The sequence below is a fragment of the Octopus sinensis genome, linkage group LG26 (assembly GCF_006345805.1).
Source record: "Octopus sinensis linkage group LG26, ASM634580v1, whole genome shotgun sequence".
NCBI lineage: Eukaryota > Metazoa > Mollusca > Cephalopoda > Octopoda > Octopodidae > Octopus > Octopus sinensis.
In genome coordinates this window covers 2469150-2492456 of record NC_043022.1, presented here as the reverse complement: position 1 = coordinate 2492456, position 23307 = coordinate 2469150, and the positions used below count along the sequence as shown (strand labels likewise).

Genomic DNA, 23307 nt, shown 5'->3' with positions numbered 1-23307 from the left:
AGATTCTAGTTATTTGATCACATAACTCTATGTTCTGATTTCAAAACCTACCAAGGTTGATTCGATCATTTGTGGACGAGAGTAAATCATTTTAAAAAGGATCGAGTCATCTGAAAAAAAGCCTAGCATATAACTAAATCCCTGGAGAAGGACATCATGCTTGGAATGGTCAGTGGCAAGAGAGGAAGAGGCCGACCAAGAACCCGCTGGTTTGACACCATCATGAGTGATACCGGAATGGACATAGCCAATCTGAAAGAAGCGGCCCAGGATAGAACTGACTGGAGGACACTGATCCGAGTGACCGAGAGTCGACTTCGACTGAGCGGATAGATATATATATATATATACGGAATGGTCAGTGGCAAGAGAGGAAGAGGCCGATCAAGAACCCGCTGGCTTGACACCATCAAGAGTGATTCCGGAATGGCCAAAGCCAATCTGAAAGAAGCGGCCCAGGATAGAACTGACTGGAGGACACTGATCCATCGAGTAACCGAGAGTCGACTTCGACTGAGCAGATAGATAGATAGATAACTAAAGAAAGGTGTTATATAGTAATGTGGTTTGAATATTGGGCTCGTAAATCCAGGGTTTCTTTCCTTCCTAGACTAGGTGGTGAATGGAGCCCTTAACTAAAGCACTTTATTTCACACTGCGCCAATCTTCACTGAAAGTGAGTACTAGCAGCAGCTGGGAGTTAACCCTGTGGTGGACTAGTGTCACATCCAGGGGGGAATCCTGTACAGGACACGCACTAACCCAGTGGACATATAAGGCTCAAGACATTAACTGGTATCTTTATTGACCTTGGAAGGATGATAGGCAAAGTCGTTCCCTGGCGAAACCTGAACTTTCCTCCAGCCAATGTTTCTACCCTGGGCAACACAGAACCTTAACTGAAAAAGCATTGTTCTGCTACTGTGTATTTAGCAGTTGGACTTCATCATCATCATCATCATTTAACGTCTGATTTCCATGCATGAAAGTGAGTAGGATGGTTGGCAGGAGCTGACCAGACAGAAGATTACCCCAGGTTACTATGTCTGTTTTGACATGGCTTTTACAGCTGGATACCTTTCCTAAAACCAAACCACCCCGCAAAGTGGACTGAGAGCTTTTTACATGGCAACAGCACAAGTAAGGACACTTTTGGCACGGTTTCAACAGCTGGTTGTCCTTCCAAATGACAACCACTTTAGTGTGGACTGGATTTATTCCAAAAGATTTTCAAAATCTCACAGATAAAAACAAATATTGTATTTATTTGTGCATAAGTCAAACAGTTTTATTCTTGATTTTAACTGAAAAAAACTGGGGTGCAACTTACACATAGAGCACAGCTGATATCAAGTTTGAATATAAAGGGGAAAGGAATTTGCCCCCAGTTTTAACTCTGAATTAAAGAATGCAACTTATACAGGAGTAAATACAATATTGTCATGGTCCCTGTTTTAACATTCACTTTTCCATGCTCACAGGGGTTGGATGGAATTTGTGAAGGTGGAGTTTCTATGGACGGATGCCCTTCCTGTTGCCAACCAATGTAATGCCTCCCCGTGAACAGATATGTTTTTAGGGAAGATTGGAAACAAAGGGTACCATCTGCACGATGGTGACATTTGCATCTACCATGCAATGTCAAGGCAAGGTGATAGTAACATACAAGTATGTGTGTGTATGTATATATATATGTGTGTGTGTATATATGTATGTATATATATATAAATACACATACATACATATATGCACACATCAACATACTAAGGGCTTCCTTGTGCTTCCTTCAATTTCCATCTACCAAATCCCCTCATAAGACTTTGGTTGGTTCAGGGTAATAGTAGAAGACACTTGCGCAAGGTGTCACACAGTGGGACTGAACCTGGAACCATGTGGTCAGGCAGCAAACTTCTTACCACACAACCATACCTGCACCATCTGAAGGCATGTAAAAAAAAAAAAGGGACCTCATGAGGAGGCTGCATCTACCTCATACGTTCACCAGGACGTGACTCAGTGGTTAGAGTATTCACCTTATGATCGGAAGGCCTTGAGTTCAATACTTGGCAGTGCATTGTGTCCTTAAGCAAGACACTTTATTTCACTTTATGCTTGCCAGTCCACTCAGCTGGCAAAAATGAGTTGTACCTGTAATTCAAAGGGGGCCAGCTTTGTCACATTCTGTGTCACACTGAACCCCCCTGAGAACTACGTTAAGGGTATGCATATCTGTGGACCACTAAGCATTTCATTGAGAGTGCTAACGACTCTGCCAGCTCACTGCCTTAATAATAATAATAATAATAATAATAATAATAATAATAATAATAACGGTTTCAAATTTTAGCACAAAGCCAGCAATTTTGGGGGTTGTGGTAAACTGATTACACTTGATCCCCACCAAATTTCCAACCTGAATAGATGAAAGGCAAAGTCAATCCCAGCAGAATCTTTGAATTCAGAACGTGAAGATGGATGAAAACCTGCTAAGCATTTCGTCCTGTGTTCTAATGATTCTGACAGCTCAATGCCGTAATAATTTTGGCACAAGGCCAGTAATTATCAGGGGACGTGGGCAAGCCGATTAATCGACCTCACTACTTTAGGAAAAGATGAAAGATAAAACTGATGACTCAGAATGTAAACAAGACGGAAGGACCACTACGAAGCATTTTGTCTGATGCAATAACGATTCTGCTGGCTCACTATTAATAATAATAATAATCATCTCATCATCATCATCATTTAGCGTCCGCTTTCCATGCTGGCACGGGTTGGACGGTTCAACTGGGGTCTGTGAAACCAGAAGGCTGCACCAGGCCCAGTCTGATCTGGCAGTGTTTCTACGGCTGGATGCCCTTCCTAACGCCAACCACTCCGTGAGTGTAGTGGGTGCTTTTTACGTGCCACCCACACAGGTGCCAGACGGAGCTGGCAAACGGCCATGGACGGATGGTGCTTTTTATAATAATAAAAATAATAATAATAATAATAATAATCCTTTCTACTGTAGGCACAAGGCCTGAAATTTTGGAGGGGTGGGAGAAAGTTGATTACATCGACTCCAGTACTCAGTGGGTTCTTATTTCATTGACCCCGAAAGGATGAAAAGCAAAGCCAACCCCAGTGGAATCTGAACTCAGAACGTGAAGATGGACAAAACACTGCAAAGCATTTTGCCTGGTATGCTAACGATTCAGCCAGCTCACCACAATCATAATAATAATAATAATAATAATAATAATAATCCTTTCTACTATAGGCACATCATCATCTTTTGACATCCATTCTCCATGCTAGCATGGGTTGGACGGTTTGACCGGGGTCTAGGAAGCTGCACCAGGCTCCAGTCTGTTCTGGCAGTATTTCTACAGCTGGATGCCCTTCCTAACACCAACCACTCCCTGAGTGTAGTGGGTGCTTTTTACGTGCCAGGGGACTGGCAACGGCCACGATTGCTTGGTGCTTTTTACGTGCCACTGGCACAGGTGCCAGTGGAGTCTGGCAACGGTCACGATCGGTTGGTGCTTTTTACGTGCCACCGGCACAAGCCTTGAAATTTGGTTGGGTGGGAGTAAGTCGATTACATCGACCCCAGTTCGCTACTGGTACTTATTTCATCGACCCCGAAATGATGAAAGGCAAAGTTGACCTCGGCAGAATTTGAACTCAGAACGTATCAACGGGCGAAATACTGCTAAGCATTTCGTCCAGCGTGCTAATGATTCTGCCAGCTTGCCGCCTTATCAATAACTACAATACTAAAGTAGTAATGATAATTTCTTCATCATCATCATTGTTCGACCGTGGTCGAGACAATGGAATTTACCATGTTACGCCAGACTTCACGGTCCATCATAGCATTACGGAGGTCCTGTTGCTGGATGCCTGTATCCCTGGAGATTACATCAGAGTGGGAGAGTGTGCACCCTCTGGTATTGCAAGTAGATGGCTTCCAGAGGAGGAGAGTAGAAATTACCTCTTTTTCAGCTCTACAACAATGTCCAGCAAACTGGACTCTCCTACCTTTCACAAGAGATGACACAGGTGGTAGTTTCCCATATATTTGCATTTTGGTTGGATGACGCTTCCACGAGAGATTTTGAGCTCTCATAAGGAGGCGAGTGTAAGTTCCATCCAACGTATTCTCATTTATCACAGAATTGTTCTTCACCAACCTTGGCATTGTTTCTACAGCTGGATGCCCTTCCTAATGCCAACCACTCTGTGAGTGTAGTAGGTGCTTTTTACGCTCAATTGTGAACCGTGTTACACTTATCACAAATTTATGTGATAATGCCGGTCAGAGGTCAAGCTGTTATATTTTTCAGCTATTTTTGCACAATTTACTGATCATAAGTGATTGAATTTTACTCAAAGAATTATTCCAATCATAAAACAAAATAACCAGGTGTATGAGGTCTGATCAAAAAAGAATCGGGACTGTGGCTGTGCTAACGGAGCTGAAGTATGCAACGTGAAGCCCCTTGGCATAGATTGACTTTGTACTCTGTCGTGCATACACACTAACTTGTAACGTCCTCATTCACATCCATTGCTTGATAGTAAAGTGTATAGGGTGTGGTTGTCTTAGAAAACAAGATCAGGTTTCAGCTGTGCAGGATCTCCTTGACCATGTCAAGGAAGATGAAAACTTTTTGAAAATGGTCACAACTGGTGATGAAATGTGGGTCTATGCCTATGACCCTGGAATCAAGACAAAAAGGAGCAGGTGTGGCTGCGTGGTAAGGTGTTTGCTTTCCAACCACATGGTTCTGGGTTCAATCCCACTGCGTGGCACCTTGGGCAAGTGCCTTCTACTATAGCTTCAGGCTGACCAAAGCCTTGTAAGAGGATTTGGTAGACATAAACTGAAAGAAGCCCATCATATCATCATCATCGCTTAATGTCCATTTTCCGTGCTAGCATAGGTTGAATGGTTCGACTGGGGTTCTGGAAAACCAGGAGGCTGCACCAGGCTCCAGTCTGATCTGGCATTGTTTCTACAGCTGGATGCCCTTCCTAACGCCAACTACTCTGTGAGTGTAGTGGGTGCTTTTTACGTGCCACTGGCACAGGTGCCAGGGTAGGATGGCAGCAGCCATGATCGGTTGGTGCTTTTTACGTGCCACCAGCACAGAAGCCAGTCAAGGCTGCTGCGTTGGCATCGGCCACATTCGGATGGTGCTTCTTACGTACCACCGACACAGGTATTACAATTACAATTTCATTTGATATTTATTTTGATGTTGATGTACTTAATTCAATAGGTCTCCTCAAGCACAGCAGGTCATTCTGTGTATATATATATATATATATATATATATAATATGATGGCCGTCCACACATGACCGAGGAAGACCATTGCTGACCTTTAGGAACCTTGTGTGCTCTAGGACTAACTTATATTTTGCACTTGCAGCTCGGTTGGTGGCTAATTAGCCATGCTTTTGATAAGCCTACATGACTACAAACATTACAAACCCAGCTTTCCCCATTCACTACGCCAGCAGTGTGCTTTTTTGAGCAGCACTGCTTAAATTCTTCATGAAGAAGTGGTGCTCTTTCAAAGCTGTCGACCCCCTTCTTAACCTGCTTCCACTATCGGTGGCGACAACAGGAACTGCTGTTCTTCCAGCTGGTCTCCTGTACATATTAGTCCCCCACCGTTGCCTGGTGTGCCTATGTCCTCATCACTTAGCGGTTCAGCAAAAGATACCGATAGAATAATAGGTGCAGGAGTGGCTGTGTGGTAAGTAGCTTGCTTACCAACCACATGGTTTTGGGTTCAGTCCCACTGTGTGGCATCTTGGGCAAGTGTCTTCTACTATAGCCTTGGGCTGACCAAAGCCTTGTGAGTGGATTTGGTAGACGGAAACTGAAAGAAGCCCATCGTATATATGTATATATATATATATGCGTATGTGTGTCTGTGTTTGTCCCCCTAGCATTGCTTGACAACCGAAGCTGGTGTGTTTATATCCCCGTCACTTAGCAGTTCGGCAAAAGAGACCGACAGAATAAGTACTGGGCTTACAAAAGAATAAGTCTCGGGGTCGAGTTGCTCGATTAAAGGCGGTGCTCCAGCATGGCCGCAGTCAAATGACTGAAACAAATAAAAGAGTAAAGAGAAAGGCTTGCAAAGAATAAGTCTTGGGGTCGAGTTGCTCGACTAAAGGCAGTGCTCCAGCATGGCCGCAGTCAAATGACCGAAACAAGTAAAAGAATAAGAGAATAAAAAAGCAGATCCCACTTGAAAGGGAAAGATTTCAAGACGCCAAAGAAATGCAAGAGAATGCGATGAGGCAGCTGCTTGCTATCCAACTGCGAAAGAGGAAACTCAGGAATGGTTCCATCAATGGAAACACTTCTGGTTATAAAGTGTGTGGCTTCAGGACGGGATTACTTCGAAGGAGGCTAAATGTCGAATTGACATGGTGTTGTAGTTTTATTTTTTATATAGCCCCTGTCCTGATACTTATCGATCAGACCTCGTATTTAAGAACTGTTTGAAGGGGTCTCAAAATGAAACCCATTTGCCGCATGTGTTTTATAATCGCGTTTATCACAGGGTCTTTTGGAACCAAACACCAGTGACAAACGAGGATACATGTATCGGCACAAGGCTAGAAATTTTAAGGGTAAGGAAAGGGTCAAGTAAACTGACCCCTGGTAATTTCACTGGTACTTTTAAGGGGCCAGATGGATGATTAGTGAAGCTGAGACTGGCATAATTAAAACTCAGAAAGTTAAGACAAACAACTATATACTGCTAACAAACATGTATATACTGCTACATTCTATATACAGTTCTCTATCGTTTAGCGTTCGCTTTCCATGCTGGCATGGGTTGGACGGTTCAACTGGGTCTGGGAAGCCAGAAGGCTGCACCAGGCCCAGTCTGATCTGGCAATGTTTCTACGGCTGGATGCCCTTCCTAACGCCAACCACTCCATGAGTGTAGTGGGTGCTTTTTACGTGCCACCTGCACAGGTGCCAGACGAGGCTGGCAAACTACAGATATCTGCTGCATACAGTATACAGTTACCTATGTACTGTAGGTAACTATATACTGTCACAAGACATTTCTGCTGGATTATCAACAGTAAAAACCAACCTTAGTAGGATTTGAGCTCAGAACATAGAGAAGATCAACTAAATACTTTTATCTGCTGCTCTAACATGTTTCTAGCACTCTGCTGCTCTTTGTAACACATTAATAATAATAATAATCATAAAAGTAATAATAATAATAATAATAATAATTTTGAAGACGAGCATGAATTATAAATCAGGTGTTAAGTAAAAGTTAGTGTCTTAAGTATATCGATGTCAGCACCTACGTTAAGAGCTAAGCTAGGGGATCGAAATGTAGCCTTTCCTTGTTCACTGGGGTCTGCCATGTAACCCCCGTAACCCCTCTAACCTCATTCCTATATTTCTAATCTACCTTATTAAAAGTCCCCCACTTTTGGATATATCTCGCAAAGTATTTCTACAAATCATAAAAAGGTGTAAGCGGCTGAATGGGCAAGGAAGAGGGGTCTGTCATCACATAGGGGAACACAAAGACATGAAGATTCTCAAAGCCTGTGGATTCAGGTTCAGTCCCACTGTGCATAGCACCTTGGACAAGTATCTTCTACTAGAGGTCAGAGCCTACTAATGTCTTGTGAGAGAGTTTGGTTGATGGAAACTAAAAGAAGCCCATTATAAAAAGTATGGGTGTGTGTGATGTTTACAATCTATACTAAGTTATGGCTACAGATGGTGATGTTATTGTTTCCAGTTCAGCTACAAACAAATGCCACCATTTGGGGCTGGGTTACAGCTGGTGACATTTGTTGACATTTCCCATGTCAACAAACCATCTGTAAGCTCTATGCATTCGGATTTCTCTAGAATAAGAAAAATCCTTTACTCGAAAAACAGTTAAGTGTTGATGACAAGAAAAGTATCCAGCTGTAAATATTCAGCCCCATCTAAGCCATGCTAGTATGGAAAATCAAATTCTAAATTTAATGATCTGATATAATTAAAGAAAAAAAAAAAATCCCATTTTTCTAATTAGAAAAGTAATCTTTATAGCGAGGGTTATCACTGATTGAATAAGATCCCAGTAGTTATGTATTTGGTGGTGTTTAGCTAACCCCGGGTCAGAACTGCTCAAGCAAAACCTATACTGATAGAAGAAATTCTAGCCTTGACTAACCAGCTTGTTTTTCTCTTCTTTCAACCACAATATACCTAGGACTACACTACCCAATTTGTCCATCCGTGCTTAGGACAGTGACATCCTTGACAATGAATATCTAGCTATGTTTCTCACTCTACCACCCTCCATTAGCTGCTATTTCTATCTCATAGTCTCCTGCATTGACTTGTCCAGTGCATATCTTATCAATGCTGGCCGAACAACAAGCGAAGAGAAGCTGCTACAAGATTTAAAAGCTTTATCTTGAAGACATTATAACTTATTATTTTGGTCAATATCCACTGAAGAAAGTGCTCCGCTATATACAAACTAGCAACTAATTTAACTCCTGTTTCTCTATCATACTTGCATATCCCTCAATGCTAGACCCCATTCACTTGCAGGACTTGGTGACCTCACCAGTGCTGGTGCCATGAAACAACCCAGTCCATTCTATAAAGCGGTTGGCATTAGGGAGGGCATCCATCTGTAGAAACCAGCTTAGAGCAGACATTGGAGCTTGGTACAGGCCTCTGGAACATTAAATGATGATGGTATATTCTCACCGTCATTTCCCCTCCTCAACTCTTGACTGCTTCCCTTCTCTTCTCCCTCCCTCCCTACTAACACTTCCCGTCTACATGTGTGTTGCCCATCAACTGCAACCAATCACCCAAAACACAGACAATGTAAAATGCTGCAGATTTTCCCCCCTCTCTTCTCCCAACATTTCTGTCATCTTAAACCCTGAAGGTGGACTGTTCGAAACATCGGATACTCCACTCTCCCTCACAGCAATTTCACTGTTCTCTTTCTGTCACTTTCTTAAATTTTATACACATACACACACGTGCACACACACACAAACACGCACACATCTATGTGTCTATTCCCCATTGGAACTGAGTGCTGTGACTGTACAATTGTTATGGATATGCAACAATGTTAACATGAAACAGTCAATCAAAATTAGCCACTTACATGGAGACTTGCTGCTAGTACCGTTGATTTGGCTCAAAAGCCCACCTTTAGTCGGGATAGAATAGACCAGTCTACGGTTACTGTAGTCCTGTGTGATGATGGCATCTATATGCTCGCCGAGCGTGATGGCTTTGTTAGAGCCTGGCGGGCCAGGAGATTTCGAAGAGCTCCCCCCTGATCCGGAGGGAGGTCGCTCTTTATCAGTTTTTTCACCACCACCACCACCACCACCACCACCGCCTCCTCCTTCACCACCACCACCACCACCACCGCCACTACTGTTATTACTGCTACCACCGCCACCACTACCACCACCACTACTACCATTACCAGTTGCTTGTGAAGGGTGTGGGTGTGGCTGGGGAGTATGGGAACCACTACTGGTGCTGGTGTTACTACTACCAGTGTTATTATTGTTATTACTGTTATTATTACTGTTATTGTTATTATTATTATTATTGTTATTACTGTTATTATTGTTATTATTATTATTATTACTGTTATTACTATTACCAGCTCCACTGGTTTGAGTTCCTCCATTTGGCCCATGGTTAGATCCCATTTGTGGTCCGGGCGATTCACGGGGAGACGTGTAATAAGGTTTCTCAGCAGAATCTTCTTTCTCTTGTTGGTATTTGCTATAACCTTTACGTTTGGTAAACGTCGGCGATGCCGCCTGGTCGAGATTTATAACGGCCGGCGAAGTGGTCTCCCTCGGGGGTGGTTGCCGACCCTCGGACTGCCACGGTTCCGGCACTCTGCTGACCATGGCCTTAGCTTCTTCCCCTGACTTGGAATCTAATTCCTCGTTGCCACGATGAATTTGGTTGATGATGATGGCATCAATCAGATAAGCGGCTGTGACTGTCCGCGACTGCGAGCTGTCGTCGTTAGAACCAGCACCAGCATCGGAGTCAAAATTGGACGAAGGAATGTTGTCATTATTTTTCAGAGCTTTTAATAAATTAGACGATGTGTCTCCAGTACCTGGTGACCGGTGGGGTCGTGGCGTCATTTCTGTGTCGCTGCCTCGAAACCGCTGAATGTCCTGAGCGTCAGGAGTCTTGGATGAATCTGGCTGTCGATCTACATCGATGTGTATGGGTCGGTTTGGATCGGTCTCCCGGACACCGGACGGTGTTCCGTGTCGGGAAGGGGTGGAATATCCAGGTCTGTCATGACAAGGGGGTTGGGCTACTATATTACTTTCGAGTTCAGCTTTGTTTACCATCATCTGCCGATTATGGAAGTCATGTGCTGGCCTCGGCTCTATTTCATGTTTATCATACTCTTTCACATCAAAACGGTCTTGAGATTCTCTGTCCCATTCTTTGTCCCTTTCTTTAGGGATCTCGGGATTGATTATTTTTATAGGGGTTTCTCGATGCTGTGGCTCGGGGGGAATAACATGTGTCTGAGTGTTAAGAGATTGAGGGTAGGCGATAGTGACATGCCCATCATGTCTCGGTGATGCTGCCTTGCTGGGTGGCATTGTTGTACTATCAGGTAAATGCCCTCCATTGTCTGGTCTTTGCCACCCAGTACCTTTAACGATACTGGGCCGTGAAGGAGGGGACGGTGGATAACGTGATTGTTCCATTGCAACATTTGCTGCTGAGCCAAGGAGAGGAATTTTAGCTGGATTATTAGACCAAGGAGTTGGTACAGGAGAAATACCTTTGTCATCCCTTGGAGACGGCGTACTTTGGGATGGAAGAGGAGAATTTCGGTTGAGTCTCTCAGCAACTGAAATATTCATACCTGATTGATGTGGTACATAAATGATACCCGATGGCTGTGAAAGATATGGTGGTATTGCAGGTGATGGCATTCTTTGGCTTTCAGTAATTGAACTATAGGTCTTTGAAGCATTTGGCAGGGATCTGGGAGATTGTCGTTCATCTTTGTCTGAAGGAGTTGCACCCCTTCTGGGCATGTGTTGAGCAGTAACAAAGTCACTCATTATCGTTTGCCTGGAAGTACGAATAGGGGAGAGTAAATCTTGGTAGCTATAAAAAGGTTCTGCTATTTTTTCATACACAACTGCCCGTCTAATCGCTGGCTCGTACATGATATTTCCCCGGCCCAATATGGGATCTATCACTGGAGAAACTCTGGTTATACTAGCTTCATGACCAACAGGGGTACCCCTCCCAGTCCCAGGTTCTCTGTTCCGTGGAGTTCCCCTTGTTATAGATCCCTGGGGAGGAGTCTGCTGCCGGTGACTGATGTCAATTCGATGGGATGGTATACCTGAATTATTGGGATGATTGCCACCCGAGGTGGACGTTACAGGATGACTAACAGGGGTCCCGTGGGTGATGGATCCAGTGGGAGGTGGAACGAGATGTGAACTAACAGGAGGGGATTTAGGGAGCTTGGGGGACATTTTGGAATTAATCAATGGTGGTGGTGGTGGTATACGGGCCCCCATTTGGTTCCTGTTTTGAAACTCCATGGGAGCAAGATGTGAATTGTAGGGAGAATTTGAAGCGGGTGGCACAGCTCTGATGATTGGTGATATTGTTTGTGCAGGCTCAGGATGATATATTGAGGGTGATTTGACCCGAGGGACGATGGTTTTATGAGACTTAAGTGGTATAGGTTCATCTGCTTGTGACTGATGGAGGCTAGATGAAGTGAGATGATGAGAATGGGCAGGAGGAGGCAGACCCATATTTTTTCTTTGAGATTCTTCAGGCCTTAAGTGAGAGTCTATAGACCTTTGAAAATCACGAGGATCTCCTTTGTAAGCTTTTTGCGTTTTGTCATGGTAATCAATAGGACGCCTTGACAAGTCTTGCACTTCGAAATCACGTAACTCTCTTGGATCATGCATTTCCCGTGCAGAAATTCCTCTGTACGCTGTTATGTCTGGAAACATATATGGTGATGCCTGCTCCGGCCGCCTTTCTTTACGCAAGTCCTGAGGCATGTTGTGGACAAGTCCAGAGAGCATCGATTTCCTGGACAACACAGGGTTTTCAGACATAATGGGTTCTGGAAAAGAAAAAAAGAAAATAAATAAATGAATAAAACAATTCTATAAACAGGAGTAGAATTCTACAAATGGTTTTTCTTTTTATTACAAAATAATAATTTCAGTTTTTACTTCTTACAAAATAATGATTTCTTCCCCAAAGAAGGATTGAAACTATAAAGAATTTTCTGGTTCGGTGCTGGTATCACATAAAAAGCACCCAGTACGCTTAGTAAAATGGGTGGCATTAGGAAGGGCATCCAGCTGTAGAAACCATGCCAGACAATGGACCGTGGTGTGAACCCCAGCCATACCAGCTCCTGTCAAACAGTACAACCTGTGTCATCACAGAAAAAGGACATTTGACCACAACAATGATGATGTGGTTAATCTTGGGAGGTTAAGAGATGCAGTTATTACTGCAAGGTTTCTAGTCTGCGATGCCCAGATGATTTTGCTGAAATGGTATTCATCTATACTTCATTAGCCCCATGGGCTAATAACAATAATGAGTGTTTCTAATTTAGACACAATTACAGCTATTTTGATGAGAAAGTTAGCCAATTACAACAATCTCTGTACTTTGAAAAGGCGAAGAGCAAAGTTAACCATGGCAGGATTTGAACTCAGAATGTAAAGTGCTGTAACTAAATACCACAAGGTATTTTGCCTGATGTTCTAACAATTCTGCGAATCCACTGCCAGAATAATAATAATAATTCTTTCTAATATAGGGGCAAGGCCAGGAATTTTGGGGGAGAGGGCTAGTTGATTAAATAATTGACCCCAAAATGATGAAAGCCATAGTTTACCTTGGTAGAATTTGAACTAAAAATGTGGAGACAGACGAAATGCCACTAAGCATTTTGCCTTGTGTGCTAATGATTCTGCCAGCTGTCTTCTTATCATTATCATCATCATTGTTTAATGTCCACCTTCCACACATGCATGGGTTGGACAGTTGACAAGAGCTGGACAGATAGAAAACTACCCGGGGCTACTGTGCCTGTTTTGGCAGGGTTCTTACAGCTGGATGCCCTTCCTAACACCAACTATTACAATAATAATATATTTCTTTATTACCCACAAGGGGCTAAACACAGAGGGGACAAACAAGGACAGACATAGGTATTAAGCCGATTACATCGACCCCAGTGCGTAACTGGTACTTAATTTATCGACCCCGAAAGGATGAAAGGCAAAGTCGACCTCGGCGGAATTTGAACTCACAACGTAACGACAGACGAAATACCGTTAAGCATTTCGCCTGGCGTGCTAACGTTTCTACCAGCTCGTCGCTTGGTGCTTATTACAATAATAATAATCATAATGGTTTCATATTTAGTAGATACCAAGGACAGCAATTTGGAAAGAAAAAGATCTACTTGATTGATTGGTGCTTATTGTATCAACCCTGAAAGGATGAAAGGCCGAGTTAACCTTGGTGAAATTTGATTCAACAATAATTGAAACAAATAGAGTATTTCAACAGAACTATGGTAACAAAGGGGTCAACATGATTGGAATTAAAATCTCCCATCGAAATTTGGTTAAGCTCCAAATACCAGCTTAATTATCCTAAAGTTATTTTACTAAATTCTTTGTTATTTTCAAAATTAATTAACTGAAACAAAGGCAGTGGATTTCAACAGAAATAAAGGGATTAAATATCAAAACCTTCCACCAAAATTTCATGTTAATTTATGTTCCAAACACCAGCTTATTAACGACAAATTTATTTTTGTGAATTCTTCATTAACTGAAGCAAGGAATGTGTATTTCACTAGAAATGCAGCAAAAAAAGTTTCAGGTATGTCCCAAACAGCAGATTAATAATGTGAAAGAACTAAAATCACATGACTGACCAGACTATTTGTTATGGAAGCACTCCGTCGGTTACGATGACGAGTGTTCCGGTTGATCCGATCAACGAAACAGCCTGCTCGTGAAATTAACGTGTAAGTGGCTGAGCACTCCACAGACACGTGTACCCTTAACGTAGTTCTCGGGGATATTCAGCGTGACACAGAGAGTGACAAGGCCGGCCCCTTGAAATACAGGTGCAACAGAAACAGGAAGTAAGAGTGAGAGAAAGTTGTGGTGAAAGAGTACAGCAGGGATCACCACCATTCCCTGCCGGAGCCTCGTGGGGCATTTAGGTGTTTTCGCTCAATAAACACTCACAACGCCCGGTCTGGGAATCGAAACCGCGATCCTATGACCGCGAGTCCGCTGCCCTAACCACTGGGCCATTGCGTCTCCACTAGATGTTGTTATACATCGCTGGTCACAGTGTGCTTTGCATTGTTTTAGGTTTTGAACGATACCACTCTGCTGGCTGGCTGGCTGAGCAGGCCAACATTGATCAGAAGGCCAGTCTGTCACAGGGTGACCCTGTTTACGGGTAAGTGAACTGGAGCAACATGAAATGAAATGCTTTGCTCAAGAACAAAATACATTACTTGGTCCCAGAATTGAACCCACAATCTTGTGATCGTGAGTGCAATACCCTCAACCACTAGGCCACATGCCTTCACCAAACTGCTCAATCCCTCCAAATCACTTTGAAAGTCAAGTGGTACTCACAAGGGTGTGTGTATTTAATTAGAAATATGAAAGTGTTAATAAAATGAGAAAAAAGGGCCTTAAAACAATACTTAGAACAAAGGAATAGAGATTAAAAGGGCTACATACTATTTATTGTATCACCACTATTCTCTCCACGGCTTAAGTTCCGTTCAATAGCTGAGTGAATGAGATCCCTCACACAGGCTGGTTTTTGCTTCTTTGTGTCCTGTTGGTTGCAATTGGCAGGAAGGTTACTATTCGTAACACCAACATTGCCACTCTCACGAAACACTAACTGCTCCTGATCTTGGTGTATGCTTATGTAACTGCTGCTGCCGGGAAATATTTTCTCCACAGATGCTGGTCCGGCCGATTTTGGGCGAGGCGAGCTGACCGACCGCCCCGGTTCGGACACAGCGCTTGCAGGTCGGTGAGGTGACTGTTGTGACGAGAAGCGAAACGGAGAGAATCCGCGACTGTGTGACAAATCGACTCCTTCTGATGCAGGGCGTGGCTCCTTTAACAGGGTTTGCTCTTGATGTTGTACCACAGGTAAGCTGTAACTAACGGAAACTGGTACCATATTACTCGACATTGGTCGCTCAGTGATCAATGTCGGGGTATCAGTCCTTGAAATGGAAGCTGCTGGAGTAGAAATAGGAAGAGCACCTGGATCCTGGTGTGAACTTTCATCAGCACTCATTGTAGCACTGCTGTCGTTATCAGCAATGCTACGGAGACTGCTTTGAGAATCACTTAATGGCTTGTTGCTCGTTAAATTATTGTCTTGTCCCAGAACTGGTTGCAATTCTGCATTATCAGGACAAGGTGTCCTATCTTGATTCTCAGCTTCTGTAAGCTTTTCGTCTTTTTGTTCGGCTGCAATACAAAAAAGGAACAGGTTTTAAAACAAAACTGGAATTTCACCAAGCAATTTAAACAAAATCAATTCCAAAAAGTTCACAAGATGTCATCATCATCATCATCATCATCGTTTAGCGTCCGCTTTCCATGCTAGCATGGGTTGGACGGTTCAACTGGGGTCTGGGAAGCCAGAAGGCTGCACCAGGCCCAGTCTGATCTGGCAATGTTTCTATGGCTGGATGCCCTTCCTAACGCCAACCACTCCGTGAGTGTAGTGGGTGCTTTTTACGTGCCAGACGAGGCTGGCAAACGGCCATGATCGGATGGTGCTTTTTATGTGCCACCGGCGTGGAGGCCAGTCAGGGCGGTGCTGGCAATGGGCACGTTCGGATGGTTCTCTTATGTGCCACCGGCACTGATATCACAGCTACAATTTCCATTGATTGATCGAATAAAAGAAATAAAATAATGAGGAATACACATGTACTTGTACATGATGAACAAAATCATCCTAAATTAGATTACTGAGTTAAAACCTTAATCCAGTAGTTCCCAAACATTTTCAGGCTGCTGTCCCCTTGGCACCCAGGCCACATTCCTAGCGAACCCCACCCTCCCCACCATCAATATCGACCACTTTCTGCAGCAAATCTAAAACAACTGTATTTCACAAATAAAACTTAATCCTAATTAACCTATTAATATTTTTTTTTGCATCTATCACCCCATTTTGGCCACCTTATTATCATCCTACTTTTCTTCAACACTCCCTGGAACTTTCCACCACCCCAAGGGCGCAGTACTGCCCACTTTGGGAACTACTGTCTTAATCCAAAAGCATTTAAACTGACCATGTCTGTCCAATATACCTATACATCGGAAAGGGAAAGGCAAAAGGACCGATACAGCTTGGCGCCAGAGACATCACAACTTGTACAGCTGAGTGAACTGGAACAATGTGAAATAAAGTGTCTTGCTCAAGAACACCACAACACACAGACTGGGCGGGAATCGAACTCACTACCTCATGATTGAGAGCCCGATGCTGTAACCACTGAGCCGTGTGCCTTCACTATGCAGTCAAAGACACAGAATAAATTATTTTCTCAAATTATGAAAATGTACCACTGGTGGTAGTAAAAGTGTTAAATGATAATGAAGTAGAGTAATTAGTGTGAAAATGCGTAAAGTACCCGGATGCTTCATCAGAGCAGGATCTTGAGGCTGTGGTATGGGAGCGGGGCTGGGGGCACTGGCTGTATCAGAATCATCGTCAGGGTTTTCTTCACCACTAGTTGAGACATCCTCCTCCTCTGAATGGGTTGCTGTGGAAGCGAATGAAGTTGTTCTCGTCCTTGTACTTCCTGACTGCTGGACAAAAACACAGAGACACTATAATAATTCAGGGGACAAATAATGATTCAGGAGACAAAATAATAATTTAGGGGACAATAATTCAGGAGACAAAAAAATTATTTAGGGAACAAAATAATTCAGGAGACAATTTAGGGGACAAAATAATTCAGGAGACAATTTAGGGGACAAAATAATTCAGGAGACAATTTAGGGGACAAAATAATTCAGGAGACAATTTAGGGGATAATAATTCAGGAGATAAGATAATAATTTAGGGGACAATAATTCAGGAGACAAAATAATAATTTAGGGGACAAAATAATTCAGGAGACAGTTTAGGGGATAATAATTCAGGAGATAAAATAATAATCTAGGGGACAATAATTCAGGAGATAAAATAATAATTTAGGGGACAATAATTCAGGAGACAAACAATAATTTAGGGGACAAAATAATTCAGGAGACAATAATTCAGGAGATAAAATAATAATTTAGGGGACAATAATTCAGGAGACAAACAATAATTTAGAGGACAAAATAATTCTGGAGACAATAATTCAGGAGACAAAATAATAACTGATGATTGGTAAAGAATTTATTATAGGAAGATTTATTGTTGTTGTAGTATAGGAGTGAACGAAAAGAGGGAAGGAGAGAAAGAGGTGAGGAGGGAGAGAGGAGAGGAGGGAGAGAAGAGAGAGGGAATTGGAAGAGTGATGGAAAAGGCAGACGTGTATAAGACTATTGTCACTGAATAAGTCTGTGTACGAGTGGGCATCTAACCACCACATTTCTCACCGAGTGTGAGAAAGACACTGAATGAGTGTGAGTGAGAGCACAGAGTGAGACGGCATGAAGGAGATTGAGTAAAAATACATGCATGTCAGAGTGTGAGTGTATGTAGAGTGATTGAGTTATAATTTATGTGTGAGAATAAGAGTACATGTATATGCAAAATAAATTTAAATCTCGTTGGCTCTTGAGAGGGTCATTATGCCAATAACAACACACACACTGGCTCAATATCACTTCATTATTAAACAATTGGTTAAGTCTTATTATTATTGGTGTAACAGCCTTCTCAAGACTCCACATGATTTATTTCAGCACAAGAATTCACATCAAGAATCTTGCAAACCAAACACAAAAACAAATTTAATTAAAGCCTTCTCCCAAAAGAAACATATTTAACAAACGATTACCTTTTCTTTATGGTGTTCTTGCAAAATGAGTTCCAATTTCAATTTCCGCTTATAGTTGAAATAGAAATTCTTACACTGGGCCTCCGTTTTCGTTCCAACTAGGTTGGCAATAGCAACCCAATCTCTACCATGTTCTCTTAGACCTGGGAACAAGAAGGGAACAAAAAAAAAAAACGGTTTCAATGTCTCCCCGTACAAATGATTCTGACAAGATGCAGTTTTAGCAATATTCAAGTGGAATTTATGAAATGTTAGAAAGTTAAAACCAGAAATGATAAATCATAACAAAAACAAAAATAACATTACACGCTCTCCTCGACTTATGACCTATGCGACTAATGACCACAGAAAATAAATAAATAGGCGCAGGAGTGGCTGTGTGGTAAGAAGCTTGCTTACCAACCACATGGTTCGAGGTTCAGTCCCACTGCGTGGCATCTTGGGCAAGTGTCTTCTGCTATAGCCCCGGGCCAACCAATGCCTTGTGAGTGGATTTGGCAGACGGAAACTGAAAGAAGCCCGTCGTATATATGTGTGTATATATATGTATGTGTGTGTGTTTGTCCCTCTAGCATTGCTTGACAACCGATGCTGGTGTGTTTACGTCCCCGTCACTTAGCGGTTCGGCAAAAGAGACCGATAGAATAAGTACTGGGCTTACAAAGAATAAGTCCCGGGGTCGATTTGCTCGACTAAAGGCGGTGCTCCAGCATGGCCGCAATCAAATGACTGAAACAAGTAAAAGAGTAAAGAGTAAAGAGTATATTCAACAGGAAAGAGCCTCCAGCTCGATAATATGTATGCACCTAACCCATGCTAGCATAGCAAAATAGATGTAAAACTGAACAAACCTTGTTTGGCAACTTCCATTTCTTCTTCTGTCCATCTTGACGTTTCAACACCATCTGAAAACATATCAAGAGACACCACGTGGCTCGCTTGAAATGGGAGTTATCAGAGAAAAAGGTATAACCAGCTTTAGTTGCATTATTGGTTTCTACTATTAAATTATACAAATCAACCCAAATCTCTGTCACACTCAAACCTTTCATCCTCTGACACAAGTTCCCCCCCTCCTCGAATGCCCTCTCCTGAGAGTTGCTCGGTAACCCTGCCTATGCTGGTACCGTGTAAAAAAAAGCATCCAGCCCATACTGTAAAGTGGTTGGCATTTGTAAGGGCAGCCAGCTGTGAGAATCACATCAAAACTGATCTTGCCTGTGCTGGTGCCATGTAAAAAGCATTGAGTTCACACTGTAAAGGGGTTGGTGTTAGGAAGGGTAACCAGCTGTAAAAACCCTGCCAACACTGACCTTGCCTTCCCCACCATCTCTCCCACACTCTCCATCTCTATCTTTCTCACCTTTCTTCTCCAACTGGGGGAGGGGTCCTTGTATCTTTTCTACAGCAAGACACCTGTCTCTTTCCCTGCTATTATTCTTTTAACCCCTCATCAACTGGCACAAAGCCGTCTTCCACTATACTACTCCCACTTCCCAGCAGTTGAGGGGACTTGGTGATCCCTTTGGTGCTGGTGCCATGAAAGAAAGCACCCAGTATGCTCTGCGAAGTGGTTGCCATTAGGAAAGGCATCCAGTCATAGAAACTGTGTCGAAACAAACAACAGAACTTGGTATCAGCCCTCCATCTTGCCCCCTCTTGTCAAACTGCTCAATCCATGTCAACTTGGAAGGTGGATGTTAAATGATGACGATGATGACAATGATCCCTATGTGCAGTTTGAGGAAGATTCTCAGATGCTAAGAAAACATTCCTCACACAGAAGTGCTCAGAGCAGATGCACCATCACTCTACCCCAAACACAGATGGCTAGAACATCATCATCACCATTTAGCACCCGTTGTCCATGCTGGTATGCTTTAACCAGGGCTGGCAAGCTGGTAGGCTACACCAGGCTACAGTCTGATTTGGCATGGTTTCTGCAACCGGATACCCTTCCTAACGCCAACCACTCTGAGAGTGTAACGGGTGCTTTTATGTGCCACCAGCACAGGTGCCAATTTGCATGACACTATTATCTGCTACAACTGTGATTTTACTTGGCCTGATGGGTCTTTTCAAGCACGGCATAATGCCAAAGGTCTCAGACATGTTACACAAATGGATGACTCCAGAATCGCTGAGTAAGTGTTGTATGGAGAACTAGTAGATAGAAAGAGCATAGGACATCCAAAGCTGTGCTTTAAGAAACCAATGTGAAACTATCCTGAAAGAATTCCTGAGAGATTAAAGAAAATGGGAAGAATCAGCAAAGGATCAGAGCAACAGCAGACTTCCATGCTAGCATGGGCCTGACAGGGCCTGATGACCTGGAGGGGTTTACTTCTTACTACAATATCTCCCTTGGAATGGTTTCTTTGAGTAAATGCCCTCTGCAAAAAATACTGAGCACCTTCTGTGTGGCACCAGCTCTAGTCATGGTTGTCTTGTTACTTGCAAGGGTAAGGCCCAAAAGTGCACCTTATAGCTGAAGAGTAGAAAAAGGGACAGGGCGCAATAGGTTAACTGTCACTCAATACTTGACTAAAAACTTTTAAATGCAGCAAAAAGAACCTCAGTTTGCGAACAACTCTCATCATGAACAAATCAGTTTACAAACAACTTTTCAAACATAAAACATAAAACATAGAAGAAAAGACTGGACGCAATAGGTTGACTATTATTACATAAGAAATTTACTAGTTTTTCATCTCACAACGTGAGATATTCAGCAACAGTACTTTGGAGTAAAGATTGTTTGCCAACATAACATGGCAGTGCTGTTTAGGACGATTGTTACAGTAATTTAGTCCCAGGAGACACCGTCTCCAGCTGACTATACTACACGATGTGTCTTTTTTTGTTTGTTTTGTAGACGGTAGAGCAACTTGGGAGAGTCTTCTTTGTTTGTTCATGAACTGAGGGGGAAAGGATATTAAGAAGTGGGGAAACAAATAATTCAGATTAAAATATAAGAACACAGATTGTGTTGTATAGCCAGCTGGAGATGGTGTCTCCTGGGGCTAAATTACAGCAACATTTGTCCTAAACCAGGACAGCCATGTTATGTTGACTAACAATCTTTACTATTATTAAATAATTGATTAAAAACTTTTAAATACAGCAGAAGGAACCTCAGTTTGCGAATGCCCCTCATCATGAGCAAATCAGTTTAAAAACAATTTTTTCAAACATAAAACGTCTTAAGTTGATGAATAGCATCTCGAGAAATGGACACCGAGGCTGGCAACAAGAGTTAGCAACAAGCAGGGAGTATCAACTAGAGAGTATCAGTTTGCTCATTGCTGTTTGAATCCACGGTGCTTTCTCTTGAATTTCCCATGGGAAATGGTTTCAGTTTACAAAGATTTGGGGTAACGAAAAGGGTTGCAGGATCGAATAAAATCCATAAACTGAGGTTCCACGGAATATATTAAAAAGAAAATATACGAATCTATATTATTTACCATCATTATTTTCAGGTACTAAAGGAACTAATGGCTCATTGGTTTGAGGGTTTGTACCGAGTTGTCGAGCAATTCTATTAAAACAAGCAGAACAGCAGCGGGAAATATCTTCAGAGATTTCTGAAAAGACAAAAACAATGACACAATTAGATAAGTAAAATGTCTTGTTTTCATAAGTTTTTCATTAAAACCTTCCGCCAAACCTTAGTCACAATTTAGGTTCCTAACACTAGCTTAATGATAACGAAGTTATTTTACTAAATTCTTTGTTATATTTAAAATTAACTGAAAGAAACACAGAACATCTCAACAGAAATATGGTAACAAAAGGGCTAAAGACAGTCAGTCAACTTCAATTTGCACAAGATTTGGCTGCTATTTCTAACAAGTCAAACAACTATGTGAAACAAAATCTGTAAATTAACCCTTTCGATACAAACCCAGCTGAAATCACCTTTGGCTCTGTAGTTCAAATGTCTTGCTTTCAAAAGTTCTGAATTAAAATCTTCCACCAATCCTTAGTCACAATTTATGTTCCTAATACTAGCTGAATGATAACAAAGTTATTTTACTAAATTCTTTGTTATATTTAAAACCAATTGAAAGAAACACAGAACATCTTAAGAGAAATATAGTAATGAGAGGGTTAAGCTGTGAATGAAACTATTTTTCTTTTTTGTTCAGGAGCGCAGGTGGAGGCTAAAGGAAAATACAGGGGCCCAGGTCTGAGAGGGCTTAACTCTTATTGTCTGAGAACCCAATATGTTGGTTTGTGCATGTTTGCTTGAGACATGGAAACTAAATGAATCCATTTTTGAAAGTGAGGTACTTCCAGAATTCTCCTCATTTTAGATGACACAACACACATAGTCTACTTTCACCAGCCAACAGGAAACGGTTGTAAGAACTGATTTGCATATCATATTAGCAGCAAAAATTCAATCAATACAGAATAATAAAGTAGAAAGAACATAGATCTATATATGAGATAACGAAGAATTGTTGGTTGTTTAACATGATGTGTCTCACAGTAGCAACAGATGTAGAAACTGTTGACCAAAATCAGTGACTCTCTGTGGTTCTTATTTTATTCTACTGGACCCTCATAACCATTTCATGTTTTAGAAAAAACCCTATTACATTTTTATATTTAAATATTAAGAACTGTATTAAAAAAAAATTACAATATAGGCGCAGGAGTGGCTGTGTGGTAAGTAGCTTGTTTACCAACCACATGGTTCCGGGTTCAGTCCCACTGCGTGGCACCTTGGGCAAGTGTCTTCTACTATAGCCTCGGGCCGACCAAAGCCTTGTGAGTGGATTTGGTAGACGGAAACTGAAAGAAGCCTGTCGTATATATGTATATGTATGTGTATGTGTGTGTGTTTGTGTTTGTCCCCCGAGCATTGCTTGACAACCGATGCTGGTGTGTTTACGTCCCCGTTACTTAGCGGTTCGGCAAAAGAGACCGACAGAATAAGTATCGGGCTTACAAAAGAATAAGTCCCAGGGTCGAGTTGCTCGATTAAAGGCGGTGCTCCAGCATGGCCGCAGTCAAATGACTGAAACAAGTAAAAGGGTAAAAGAGAGAGAGTAACGTTTTCTGCATTGTAGAAGAATAACCAATTTATTGCAGGTAGGTTTTAACAACAAAATCTTATGTGGACCCTTGTTGAGAACCACGGACCTATAAAA

At 42.2% G+C, this 23307-nt stretch overlaps 1 protein-coding gene across 15 annotated transcripts in view; it reads right to left on the bottom strand.

Annotated features, from left to right (window-relative positions):
• Positions 1-23307, bottom strand: part of LOC115224827 (nuclear receptor corepressor 1) — a 264736-nt gene that overhangs the window by 25521 nt on the left and 215908 nt on the right. For 10 of the 15 annotated variants that reach the window (XM_036513601.1, XM_036513610.1, XM_036513608.1 and 7 more), the window contains 6 exons: positions 21613-21732; positions 18997-19083; positions 18146-18288; positions 16781-16958; positions 14850-15602; positions 9176-12175 (listed from right to left, as the gene is read on the bottom strand). In XM_036513601.1, coding sequence (XP_036369494.1) covers positions 9176-12175; positions 14850-15602; positions 16781-16958; positions 18146-18288; positions 18997-19083; positions 21613-21732 — 4281 coding nt within the window. The remainder of the gene's footprint in view (positions 1-9175; positions 12176-14849; positions 15603-16780; positions 16959-18145; positions 18289-18996; positions 19084-21612; positions 21733-23307) is intronic. The other 5 variants (XM_029795755.2, XM_036513616.1, XM_036513603.1 and 2 more) reach the window with 5 other exon arrangements.